Genomic DNA, 13,544 nt, shown 5'->3' with positions numbered 1-13,544 from the left:
TGCCTTCGAAGTTGCCTCAATTTCCACACAGGAAAACTGTTTCTCTCCCTTCTCTTCTCCTTCTGTTTATCAGGAAAGTATAGCCAATTGGCTGACTGGCCCTCCTCCTCCCTGGATTAAAATCTGGGCCCGCCCTGATACCGTAGCACTGTCAGGACAGGCTCCTAACCAGATGCTGCCGCGACCAAATTCTCACCCATAAACCGCTTGGGCACCCCAACAATGTTGCTCTCCGGTTTTCTGATCGAGCCTCGCTCCTGGGTCGGTGTCACTTCATGAGCGGTCGGGCGGGCGGCGATTCCCCAAGATAATAATTCGACACAAAATTTAACACCATCCAGCTTCCTGCATTAGCCACCAAGGTCCGCGGTAAGTGCAACTCTTTGCAAAGAAACCCCCTTTCCTCTTTGTGTGTGCGAGAATTTGCCTCTAATTGCCTTGATTGCTTCATTCCTCGATGCACCCATCCCCAAAAGGTGCCTAAAGCCCCTTTGTGTTGCTGATTAAGCATGCATACCCACAATCCCCCAGGACCGCCTGTTCCCTCCCCCTCAAGGCTCGACCGCCTTGGCGCACTTGATGATCTCTGAGTTACTCCTCGCCAGGGTCGCTTCTACCTCCTGCCCTCCCTGTCAAACAACTAAAGAAAGAGGAGTGTATGCCCCAGGAGTGGTTGCATTAAAAGCAACCTTCACAGGCTGCAAAACAAGCCTTCTTCCTTCCCATACTAAATCTAAACATTAACTTCGATCCCAATCTCCCGCCATCCGGCTCTAGAACTGAGCCTGGCGGGACCGACCCGTAACCTGGGAAGGGGTGTGTTTCAGTCCTTCCTACAGGTTCGTGGACTCCGGATTCGCCATGACAGGCCACCCATGGAATGGCGCCAGAGGAAACCAACCCTATCCCGGAGATGGAACGCGATCTCTCTAGAGGATCCCCGCCCAGCGATCCCAGCAGGAACGCCGTCGCCAGCGCCCAAAGACCCGAATGATCTGGGGAGGCGTCAAGAGCGCTACCACCAATAGGCCTAAAGCTGCGCCAGCAAAGACCACCCAGACACCCGAGAACCTCTGTGCGGCTCTCTTTGGCGATCATCACCACCAACTCAGCGACCACCATCCTTGCTCTGCTCTGCTGCCTCCTGCCGATGGCGATCGGCCACCTGGCAAGCTTTCACCAGACCAACATCTGGAAGCAGTTTGCTGCCAGCGTCTCATCTTTCTGCCTGGGCCAGTACCAGAGTCGGGAGCCGCTGAGTTTCCTGCTCGTTCGCCTGCAGCACCCGGAGACTTTAAGCAGTCTGGGCTGAGCCTTCCTATGAATGCCTCATCCATCAGGTATTCTTTGCGATTAATTGGGGACCCGTCGCTCAAACCCTCGCTGGCTTCCTTGTCACCAAGACGGTCATAACCGCGGTTCAACACCTGCGCCCGCACCGGGCGCGCGAGAGTCGGTAAACCGACCGGGCCCATTCGCCGGGTAAGCTCGCCAGTTGGAACTGCACACATGGAGGACATTCCCCGTGTTCGAAACATCCTGCTCCCTCAGGCTGGTTCTGGACCTGCGGGGAGATCTAACTACATTCCGCCCGACTCCTGCCGGAACTCTTTGCTGCCTCAATTAAGCCTCACCATTGTCCTTCCCTCAGGCTCCCACCGGAGCCTGCCGCCGGGCCGCCCGGCCTCTGCTCTCGACTCCTGTCGAGCGACGCTGTCGCCCTCTCCCAAGCTGAGTTCGCCTCGCTAACTTCCTAGTGGGAGTCCCTCGACTCGCTTCCTACAATGTTAAGACTATTGGCGGCTGGCCTGTTCTTTCGGCGGTATCCATCAACTCTACCTCCACCGCTGGATGCCCTGGCCTCCGAAAGCAACAGGAACTGGCCGTTTACCCTAGACAATCGCGGCCGCTATTGATTATTTGTTGTTGTTACATCACCAAGGTTGTGAGAGAATGTACATAATATGTGTTGTTTTAATCTTTCTGGATAATTCCCAGTTGATCCACATGAAAGTCGTGGAGCTGCAAGAAGTTGTATCTAATCTGAAGTATGATGTTTTGCTCCATTGGTGGTCAGCCCTCTGGAGCTGGCTGCGGGAGGATGGTTGAGTGCTATTGTACAGCTCTGCATTGGTTTAATTGTATGCCTTGTTATCGATCTTGTTTCGCTCAATGCGCAGCCTATCATTGCCCAACGTATAAGAAACCCTCGCGATTTCCCTACCCCGCAACCAAGTTCTAATGTTGCACAAGCAGCTTGCCAATCTCTTGACCAAGCGGGCGGAGGACAAGCGTCCTCTAAACGCCTTAAGCGTTTAGGCCCTCGTTTTCTAAAATGTAAAAAGGAGGATAGTGCACTGCCGACCCAGCAGTGCCGTGAAGTAGAACGTTGGGGCGCTAACCGGACCTGGGCGGCCTTGCCGTCGTGACGCACTCCCCCCACCTCATCCCCATGAGTCAATGAACTGTCACTAGCTCAATCAATCGGCTTAGGACAATGGTCTTGCCCCAGGTGAGGATAGGCTTTCAGACGCCGCATTTCTCCAAGACGTAGCCAGGCAGGTGAGATCATGCATCACATGATGATCTCCGACCTCCAGCTCTCGGAACTCCCCAGTCCTCCCTCCCACACTCTGATAGAGTAACAATAAAAGGTGCCAGGAACCGGCAGACGAGAGACTCGCTAGGAACACGGACCTCCGGTCTCCCGCTGCTGGCGATCTCCACCAGATGTTATCTCCGCGTCTCGTCTCGTTCTTACGCTGACCGCGTGGGTCGACTACATTTTTGAACAGCTTGAACAAATGTAGAGACTTGAATTCTAATTCTTGCTTGGGCTTGAGCTGGTTGCTTGCCACTCAGCTTCAATACAAATGAAGTACTTTGGGAAGAAAACCATCAGCATTAGCTGGAAAACACTGAACAAATGAATTGCCATAACATACTTTGCAAAAGTATTAGTAATCATCAGTACAATCTTTTAAAAATATAGTAAATCTTAATTAGTGCAAAAATGTAAGGAAATTTTTGATTGCAGATTAAAATTCTCCTTTTCATTAATTAGCTGATCTGATAACAGGATGGGCAGCCTGATATTATCCTTGTTGACTCAGAAGTAAATCTCACCAAGTTCAATTGGACTTATTTCACAGTATGTGTACTCCATATTCCCAAACAAGTAGATGCAGTGATAAAAAAGATTACCCACCTGATCAGTGTTATGGAATGGTGAAATAAATCTAGACATTGCTTATTTAGTGAAAGAAGCTTGCTTGTTTTCTTTTGAATCATGTGACTGGAGAAGGATGAAAGAGGTGCTTTTGATCCTTTTTAAAAAATACGTGGTCTTTGAAAATCCAGATATTTTATAGCCCCTATAAAAGAGTTCTTATCTTTCCCCGCAACAATTCCAAGGTGTTGCACCGAACCAAACTAGGAAATTGCAGATAATGGAAGTGTTTGCAGATTAGACCTCAGGCAATAAATAAGATCGATTTCCCATGCCAGGCAAAATAAAGATTCCTTATCATTGTTTAAACCCTTTGCTCTTTGTGGAGCTTGCTAATATTTTAACCGAAGGGACTGTCTCTGCTGCCTTTTTGCAAAAGGAGAACCCACAGCTGTATTTATCTTTTTATCCAATGTTAGGGTATAAAAAAGTGCATGATACCTACAAATTCATGTTGCGGATTGCAATTAGCCAGTGCTCTTCAGGAAGGTTCTACTTAGGAAAGATGCTAGCATTTTACATTTTATTCCTTTTGTTTTCTTTGTACCATGAAGTTGCTGCCACATGCCCACGAAAATGCAACTGTGATTTGTCAAGGAGAGTGCAATGCTATAGAATTGGACAGATGCCTAAAGAGATTGCTTCTACTACCAGGCAACTTTACATCAGCCACAGCAAAATCAAGCAGCTCCAGGTAGGATGCTTTCTTCATGCAGTAGTTAAAATTTTCTGTGATGATAGCAAGATGCATTAGAAGACAAGTCTTCAGTTTCCTGGAGAGGGAGCATAGACATTTTCCAAATGAATACATAAATGATGGGGTGGTAGAAGTGGGACTTTTCACAACTGTTTTGCAGAGGAGAAAAATAAGTCAGTTCTTAATAAAGTTGAACAGCTCCATTCTCCTTTACATCTGGTCACCTTAAGGCTGCAATTTTGACTGCACTTGTCTAGGAATAACTCCCACCAACCTTCATTAATGTACATTGGATGTTTAGATTTAACACAGCCTTACAGTAACTGAATGTTACAAAAATTGCTTGTAAACTACAAAGCAGTGAGTTAGCTTGCAAGTTTCACAGAACAGGAAAGGAAGGAAGGGGAGATGTCAGTGGCAGGTAAAGTGGTGAAAGTTCAGTTTTCACATTCACACAGCCTCATCCCATGCATTTCACTGAGGAATAGGTCCCACTGACTTCAATGAAACTGTGCATGTAACTGCACATAGTTTTTTTTGTTTGTTTTAAAAAAGGGAATTGTCAGGCAAACGCCATTGAAGAAACACTTGGGTAAGTATAAGTCCTTTTTGCTCCTCTTCTGCTCTGAGCCTGATTCTACTAATAATATACATTGACTTCCTGAAATAACTAATCAAGTGATTACAACATCCTTCACAGCATTATCAAAACAAAGTTGCAACTCCATTGAAGTCCATTGAGTTTGGAAGGGTTACACTATCTATTCCATATGCCTCAGTGATAACTGAGTCCCCAAAGTATTTATACAGCTTCCATTCTAAATTAAGCCTTCTGTTGACTATCTTACTTTATCATTCATAAATTTTAGAGATGAAAAGATACCATTTTTGGCATATTGCTCTGTCTGCTTAATAAAGGTCACAGAAATATATCCAGTTCAGAAATTTAAAAAAACCCAGTAGTTATGAGAAGACCAAAGATTACAGCTTTGGCTACCAGCAACTTCACCACTGAGGCACCTTCTGCATATGCAGAATAATGCACTTTCAGTCCACTTTCAATGTACTTTGCAGCTGTGTGGGATAGCAAAATCTACTTTTAAACAATTGTGAAAGTGGATTGAAAGTGCATTATTCTGAATGTGTGGAAGGGGCCTAAGTCTTACAGTTAACAGCAGCAGCAAAATCTGCTGAAGAAAGATTTACATTAAATAATGAGAAACATTATTCCTTAGACATATTTGGAATAGACTCACCAGTTCCAAAAGATGTTGAACCTGTCTCAGGTAAATGTAGTTGTGATTTAGCTCAATCCTAAGTAGGTCTGCTCTTAATCCTTCTCCAATCTATTGAAGGAGGAAATATTCTTAGGATTGTCATTTGTACTGTTAGTCACAATTGATTTTAGCCAGACTGCACCTCTGTGTGTAAGAAAGCAAAAATTAGATGCAGCTGAGTCTAGTTAAGATTGACAAGATTTCATATTTAATTTTTAAATTCTTAAACTTTCTCTGGCTAGTGTCTAGCACTTTTTAGAAATGAAATCTGTAGAAATCCAGTTTTGGATTAGTCTGAGACTTGCTTCATTCTAAGGTGTATCTGGCTCTTTTCCATGCTCATTGTGAAATGAGGCACGTCCTACTGAGTCCTGTTGAGTTCAATGCGAAATTTTCTCAGGCTTGTAGCCATGAGAATACCTTTTAATTATCCAGATCAAATAATACGGAGCATTGTTTTGCAGCAATAAATCTGATCCCTGCATTAATATCTAGCATCATGAAAGCTTAATATGTAGTTAAGAGACGCAACCGTATTGGATCAAAGAGCGTGTGCTTTCTGTATTGAAACAGACCTCATAAATTTATTTGGATGAGTGACCTCCAGAGGTGTAGCTAGGAAAAATGGAGTCCGGTGCAAAATCGGGGCCCCGGTATGGACCCGGTATGGACGGCCCCGGTATGGATGGCCCCGGTATGGACGGCCTCCCCACGACCAAAGGCCACCCTCCCTCACTACAACCAAAGAACAATTTTTTGCACCATGTCATCTCAAAATCACAATCACATTATAGAACATGCCCCAGCTCACAAATCTGGGCTCCCTAGTTGAAACAACATTGAAAGTGATGCTGTTTTTTTTTGGGGGGGGGGGGGAATCCATCCTGAAACAGCATAACTTTTAATGCTGTTTAGACTAGAAAGCCCAGATTCTTCTTTTAAATCCATCTTAAAGAGAGAATCTGGGCTCTCTAGTTTAAACAACATTGAAAATTATGCTGTTTCAGGGTAGATTTTCCACCTCCCACCCCCAAACAGCATCACTTTCAATGTTGGTTGTTGTGTGTATTCCAGGCTGCGTGACCGTGGACTAGTAGATCTTGTTCCTAATGTTTCACCTGCATCTGAGGCTGGCATTTTCAGAGATGTATCACAGAGAGAAGTCTGTTGTACAGTGTGTCCAGACTTCTCTTTTTACAGACTTCTCTCTGTGATACGCCTCTGAAGATGCCAGCCACAGATACAGGCGAAACATTAGGAACAAGATCTATCAGACTAAGGCCACATGGCCAGAAAACCCAGAACAACCAGTTGAATCCATCTGTGAAAGCCTTTGACATAATCTACTTGAATAAAAATACTGAAGTTTAAAGTAGTTCCATTTTGAACAGATTTGTAGATTGCAGCCAAAATTTACTAGAGTAGTTCTGATATAGTTGCCAGTGGTATTCATTCTTGTACAGATAGGCCTGTTTGCTCATTAGTGTAACATATAACCATAATTTTGTGGACAAGAGGAAATAGTATTTGCATGTCATGACTAGAAAGAAAAATGGAGGTTCTTTATCAGTGTAATTTGCTATTTTGTCAAATACCAACCTGATAACAGTAGGAACACAGACTTCCAAAGTCTCTTTGCAAAGAACTATTGTTGACAGATTAAATCTCTGAAATAAGCATCTAAAATATGTTATCAACATGTAATCCCTTCCCCTGTCTTTCTCTGTGAAATAAATAAGGAGATAGTGCTAATGTTTCTTATTTATCCTCTTGAAGAAAATGTCTCTGATATTTTAAATAAACCACAAAATACAGTCAAAATCAAGTCAAGTATCTTTAAGACCTCAGCCCTGTGAATTTATTTGTGAACTAAATTGAGCAAAGTGGGGCTTATTTCTGAATAAGCATGCCCAGTATTAAACAGTATGGCTGTGATTCAGAAACCTTTATTAAAGAGGAAGGGAAGGGGCATGGCTGAGTGAAGATCATCTGCTTAGCACACTGAAGGCCACAAGTTCAGTCCTTAGCATCACCAGTTGAAAAGACCAAGCAGTAGGTGATATGAAAAACATCTCTCTGGCCTCTTCCGCCCAAGCAAAATAATGCATATGCAATCCACTTTCACAATTGCTTGAAAGTGGATTTTGCTATTCCGCACAGTAAAATCCAGCTTCAAAGTGCATTGAAAGTGCATTGAGCCCTTTGGGGGAGGGCAGGTTATAAAAATAATAAATACAATACAATAAATAAAGTGGATTGAAATTGCATTATTCTGCATGTGCAGAAGGGGCCTCAGCACAGTGGCGTACCAGGTCTAAATGGCACCTGGGGCCAACCCAGCTCTCTGCAACCCCCCCGCTTACGGGAGCCAGCGGGGAGACCAAAGAAGTGTGGGGCTCAAAGAAGCAGTGCTCAGAAGGATGCCTGGGGAGGGCAGAAGCCAGCCTGCAGGGAGGCTGGAGAGGTAGGGCTCGGTGGCCCAGGTGGGCATTGCAGCAGCAGGCTGGCTTCTACCCTTCCCAGCCTTGGGGCGGGGGGGGGGGAGCCGGCCTGCGGCTGTGGCAAACACCTCAGCCAGCAAGTGGCACCCTGGCACAGGGGGGCTGCTGAACCCCGGCTGAGTCGCTGCACTGTTGAAGAGGGTGTGCACTGGGACCTGGCCAGTGCCCAGTGCCCCCTCCCACATGACAAAATAACTTGCTCCCAAAGACATGAGTTACCCCATGTCCCCATGGGCGGTATGCCACTGCCTCTGAGACCCTGACAAGCAGCTCCCAGTCTCAGCAGACAATACTGACTTTAATGGGCTGGTGGCCTGATTCAGTATAAGGCGAGTTCGTGTGTCTTCAAGAATTATTGAACAGAGAGACTTGTAAATAAATATACCTAAAATCAGGCTGCAGGCACCACTGATACCAACTGAGAATTGAGAATGTTCTTAACTTTCTTCCATTTAAATTAGTGTGACCAACATCTTGACCATGTGAATATTTATATTGATGTGATTTTAGTGAATATAAAAAAATAAGTCTCATAGAGTTCAGTTGGATGTATTCTAAGCGTGCCTAGGGCAACCACCTTTAAAAAGTTCCATATATTGTATGTCAAGTGTCCAGAAGGTGCCATCTTGACAAAGGACATACAGTACATAACAAAAGTAATTTTGGCTGGATTGTTTACTAATGATCTTGCATCCTGTTGTACTGGGAATTTAGTAAGATCTTCATAGCTTCCCAGAAAACTTTTCCCAATCACTTGTGAAGGAACTCAACAGGTTTTATTTACATACATTTAATGTAGGCCTAGAGACTCTGACTGCAACAACTCCATAGCCATCCAACAGCAACCAACACAGCTTCTTCATCCCAGAGACCACCAGGGCAGATGGCCTGCTTGTCTCCAAACACTTATTTTTTTTCTGTGTAAATCTTTACTGCCTATCAGTCCATTTAAATGAACAGGCAAATGTCCTGATGGCTTGTGTCCATGGAGGTACTAATGAGATGACCCCGAGATAGCACATTATCCCATTGATTTTACCCCACTCCCACCCCCCCACAATCATTTTGCTGTGACTTTTGTGTTTAGATTTCTGATGTCAATCAAATGTCTGCCCTTGAAGAATTCATTCTGACCAGCAGTGGGACAGAAGCAGTGGAGAGGAACACATTCAAAGCCCTGGCTGCCTTGAGGATACTGGAACTCTGGAAGAACAAACTGAGATGTATACCTACCTTGCTCCCAGCAAACCTTGAAGTACTGAAGCTTGGTGATAACTTAATAAGTGTTCTAAATGAGTCTGATTTTGAAGGTTTAAAAAGATTAAGAGTTCTTGATATTCAAAACAATTTGATTTTGGCTCTTTCTTCTAGTACCCTTTCCTCCCTGAGCAGGTTACAGAGTTTGATTCTGGATGGAAATAATATGGAATCTGTGTCAGGACCACTCAGTCTTCATAACCTGAAGTACTTGAGTATGGCAAATAATAAATTGCAAAAGTTTCCAGGAAGATTTTTCACATCTCTCCACATTCTTCTGTTCCTCAATTTAAATGGCAACTTGTTAACCACAGCTCCTCCAGACCTGCCTCAATCCTTACTATCATTGACACTAGAGAGAAACCAACTCACAATGCTAAAATCCGAAGACATGAAAAAACTGGCAAACTTGTCAGAACTGTGTGTGTCTGAAAACCAACTTTCATCCATTGATGAGGTCCAATTTATTTCCAGCCTGACAAGGCTGGAAGTGGCTGGGAACAAACTCCAAACATTTCCGCTCCATTTACCAACCGCACTACAGAAAATTGACTGCAGCAACAACCTGATAGAGAAAATTAAAGCCCACGATTTCCATGATCTACAGGACCTTAAGCATTTGTTCCTTGACAAGAATGTTGTTAAGACATTTGAGGATGGGGCACTTCAAAGATGCAAACTGCTGTCTAATCTAGCACTTGAACAAAACCTACTCAGTTCTATACCATTAAGGTAAGTGACACTTTTTATTTTAATTCACTTATATACCACCTTTCTCCTCAGTGGGGCAGGTTAGGCTAAGAGTGTATGACCACCCAGCATGTTTCCATGGCCTAAGTGAGGATTTGAACCAGGATCTCCCTGAACGCCAAAAACCCTATAAATGTAATTTTTTGTTTCGTTTGTATGTGTTGATGGAACAGTGAAAAGAAATCTTTAAAAGTATAATAGTCAATGCACTACAAAAACTAGAACTCCAAGGAGGGCTTCAAATGTATTTCATCTTTCAGTACTGCCCACTAAAGATAGCTTTACTTACATCTCAATCCAGAGCCCTGGGACAGCCAAGGATGACACTGCTGCAGAACTACCCTATTGCCTCTAGAGGGCTTTTTGGCATCATGGGGAGGCAAAAAACAAGAAAACCCTCCCCCTTGCTAAAAAAAAACGCCCTTCATTATACTCAGTGGGCTTATGCCACCCAAAGGGTGTGGCATCCTGGGAGGCAAAGTTGGCTCAACCCTCAGCCATGCCTCTGGAACACCCCCATTATGCTGGGAGAACTGGTGGGGGCACAGGAGCGCAGATGCGATGCTTTGCACAGCACCTGGCTGTCATGGAGGGCCGCAGCAGCTGTCCACTGGTGGATTTACCCTGCAAATCCACCAGTGTAGGGCTCCACCACCTCTACAACTCCCTTCACATGCATACACCAGATTGGACCATTATTTGTGACATTGCGATGGAGTGCAGGGAGGTGGCTAGAGAGCTGCCACTGGAGTGCTGGCTGGTGTCAATTTTTAGAAATTAGCGAAAGCAAGATTCAAGTATAATGATTAATTGGCAGGGAGGGAAGTGTGAATTTGTAAGATGGGCAGTGCAATCCTGAGGGCCATCAAGGCAACGATGGCTGGCCATCAGGGCAATTGCGATAGCAGTGGCCCATTTCCTATGGACATTCCATAGGGGGAAACAAGGCACAGATGGCAGCACAAGCATGCTGGAGACCATAGCAACTCCAGCAACATCCACAAATCAGACTAGGGTTGTTATGTCCCCTTTGGCCACTATGGGGGATGGAGAATAGGATTATCAGATTCATGTTGAGAAACACCCGGAGATTTGGGGGTGGATCCCGGAAAGGGTAGGGATAACAGTGGGGTTCAATGCCATAGAGTCCCCTCTCCAAAGCATCCCTTTTCTCCAGGGAAACTGATCTCTGCAGTCTGAAGATGGCTGTAATTCTGGGGGATCACCAGATCCCAGATCCCACCTGGAGGCTGACATCCCCAAATCAGACAATGGCAGGCGATGTTGGCCCTGTTAGTGGCACAAAGAGGTGCAGGGGATCACCAGCCACTGTCCCAGGATGCCACTCCCACCCTCCAAGAGACCCAGCAAACAGGAAGGGATGGCCCAGCAACAGCCCAACCCCAACAGAAGTCCATGGCCTGAACGGTCACTTCCTGAGTCCTAAGGCACTTGTCCCTGGTGGCCATTTTCTCCAGGCCATTTTCTCTCTGTTGCCTGGAGATCAGTTTTAATAGTGGGAATCTTTCAACTATCACCTGGAAGTTGTCAACCCTAGGTACCAATTATAAGGCAACAGTATTGTAGTGAATTCCTCTGTTGTATATATTATTGTGCATTACTGTAGTACTATTACTGTCTATGTTTATAATTCCATTTTTTGCATTGTCTATTACGTATCTTTTCTGATGCCTTTTGTGCTGCATTTCTCTTCATTGTAATACTTAGGGCCACTCCCCACTTACCTCATCTGAGTGCAACCCCGCAGCGACCCCTCGTAGAAAAGCCTCTGTGGCTTTTGACAACGGAGACATTTGTTCCCCACTCATTTTCCATTCAGGAAATAGCGCGGGGTTCCACATCAAGAGTCAAAGAGGCAATCGAGCGTTCTGATTGGCTGGCACGCGTGTGCATCATTTACACGTGGGAGTTGCAGCCAGCCGAAGGCGGGGCTCCATTTTGATTGGCTGACCCGAAAAGTTCCTTTGGATAAGCTGAATACATTGTTTTAAGACATCTGCACATGCTGACGTCACTACCTGTTGCAAATTGCTTGGGCAGAAAAATGAAAGTAAATATCGGTTTCGGTTTACACCACTGACAACCCTGTGCTCAGCAGCACTTTGCGAAGCTGCAAAACAGTGGAGCTCGAGCAAAAAAGAGCAAAAAAAAGAGCAATGTTGGCACGTCTTGTTGTGCAAACGTCTCAATTTCCGAGCACTTTCTGACGGGAATACCCTCACTAAACAAAATGGCGGTTCCTGTTTCCTGATTGGCCAGAAGCTGCGCGTCAGAGCGAATCAGCCGGGCGTAAACAGCCAAGGTTCCCCACCCCCCTGCGGCACCTGTGGGGTTTTTGAAAATGTTGCTCTTTTCAGAGGACCTAATTTGCTGCGCGACAAGAAGGTGGGAGAGCGGCAAATTAAGGGCAGCTGCGCAGTGGGCGCTGGTGACGTGGGGAACGTCCATCCTCCTCGTGTCTTTTAAAGAGGTGACCCCGCGGCTTATGGGGAGTGGGGAGTGGCCCTTAGTCATATTGCATTGTGTCATGCTATTTGATTGCATTATCTTCCACTGTATAATCCACATTCAGTTTTAATTAAAAAGGCGGAATATGATATAAATGTGAGAAACTTTATCCACCCATCCTGGTTCTTGTGAGGATACTTGGGATAAATGTTGTAAACTTGCTGGCCTGTATTAAAGATATATGTTGTTCATGTTTTTTCCTTCAGCCTTCCACATACCCTAGCGAGACTGGATCTGAAAGGAAACAACATACAAAGAATTCAAGAGCAAGAACTCAAGAATTTAAAGCAGCTACAGGTTTTAAATTTACGAAACAACAAGATAACTGCCCTGGACCACGGCCTGTTGGAACATTTGCCTCGCCTCAAGCACCTATATCTGGAAGGCAACCTATGGAATTGCACTTGTGACCTCTTCAGAACGCGAAGAGTGCTCACAGCCAAAGGCACAGACGTCAAAGGGGGACAGTGTTTTGCTCCTGCAGAAAACAAAGGAGAGAGCTGGATGTCTTCAAAAAGGTTTCTGCGTTTGTGCATTCATGACAGCCTGTATGCAGGTGAAGACAGCAGCAAAACCAGAAAGAAAGCAAATGCTGATAATCCTTCCACTCACATGGATGATTATTATGACTATGAAACTGATTAAGCACAAATATCAAATAAATTTCAAAGTATACCTTTTCTATAATTACAGCTTACGTGGCGTTCTCTGAAGAAGCACTATAAACAAATCATTAACTCACTGACTTCTCTTTTAATAAGGTCACCCAGGCCATCAGATTCATCCTAAGAAGAGAGGAGTGCTTAGTCTTATTGAAATTAAAATAAAATACAAGTGCATGTGAGGAGGCTGTGAGTGTGTGTGTATGGGGATGGTCCCCAAGGTTAAGAATAGCTAGAGAGCTGGTATTAATGATGTTTAGGCATTAATGCTGTATTGGTAGGTACATTGGTGATGGTTCTGAACTCACAAGATACTTTTAAAGAAACTCTTTTACTGTATAGTTAATACAAAAATGTTTCAGACTTAAAAATGTAAATGCATATAAAGTAGCAGTATACCATTAAAACCAGATAAAGATCTGTATGCTCATTTCTACATTGCTTGTTCATGATCAAGACAAAAAGTATCCATTTGGGGAATCCATGTGTATCCAGAGCTCTACTTGTTTTTGCTTCCAGCTGCCTCAAGGTGCAAAGATTAATGTACTAGAGTTATCCGATTAAAATTGGATAAAGATTTGTATGCTCACTTCTACATCGCTTGTTCGTGATTAAGAGTACCCATTTAGGGAATCTACGTGT

At 44.6% G+C, this 13,544-nt stretch overlaps 1 protein-coding gene across 1 annotated transcript; it reads left to right on the top strand.

Annotated features, from left to right (window-relative positions):
• Positions 1–3,696: 3,696 nt before the first annotated feature.
• LOC125430328 (nephrocan-like) lies at positions 3,697–13,190 on the top strand. Its single transcript, XM_048492265.1, has 3 exons — positions 3,697–3,923; positions 8,792–9,693; positions 12,447–13,190. The coding sequence occupies exons 1-3, from the start codon at positions 3,735–3,737 to the stop codon at positions 12,883–12,885; spliced, it is 1,530 nt and encodes a 509-aa protein (XP_048348222.1). The 5' UTR covers positions 3,697–3,734; the 3' UTR covers positions 12,886–13,190.
• Positions 13,191–13,544: the final 354 nt, after the last annotated feature.

Source organism: Sphaerodactylus townsendi, linkage group LG01 (genome assembly GCF_021028975.2).
Source record: "Sphaerodactylus townsendi isolate TG3544 linkage group LG01, MPM_Stown_v2.3, whole genome shotgun sequence".
NCBI lineage: Eukaryota > Metazoa > Chordata > Lepidosauria > Squamata > Sphaerodactylidae > Sphaerodactylus > Sphaerodactylus townsendi.
Note: the sequence above shows the minus strand (reverse complement) of the source record. Positions and strands in the feature narration are given on the sequence as shown.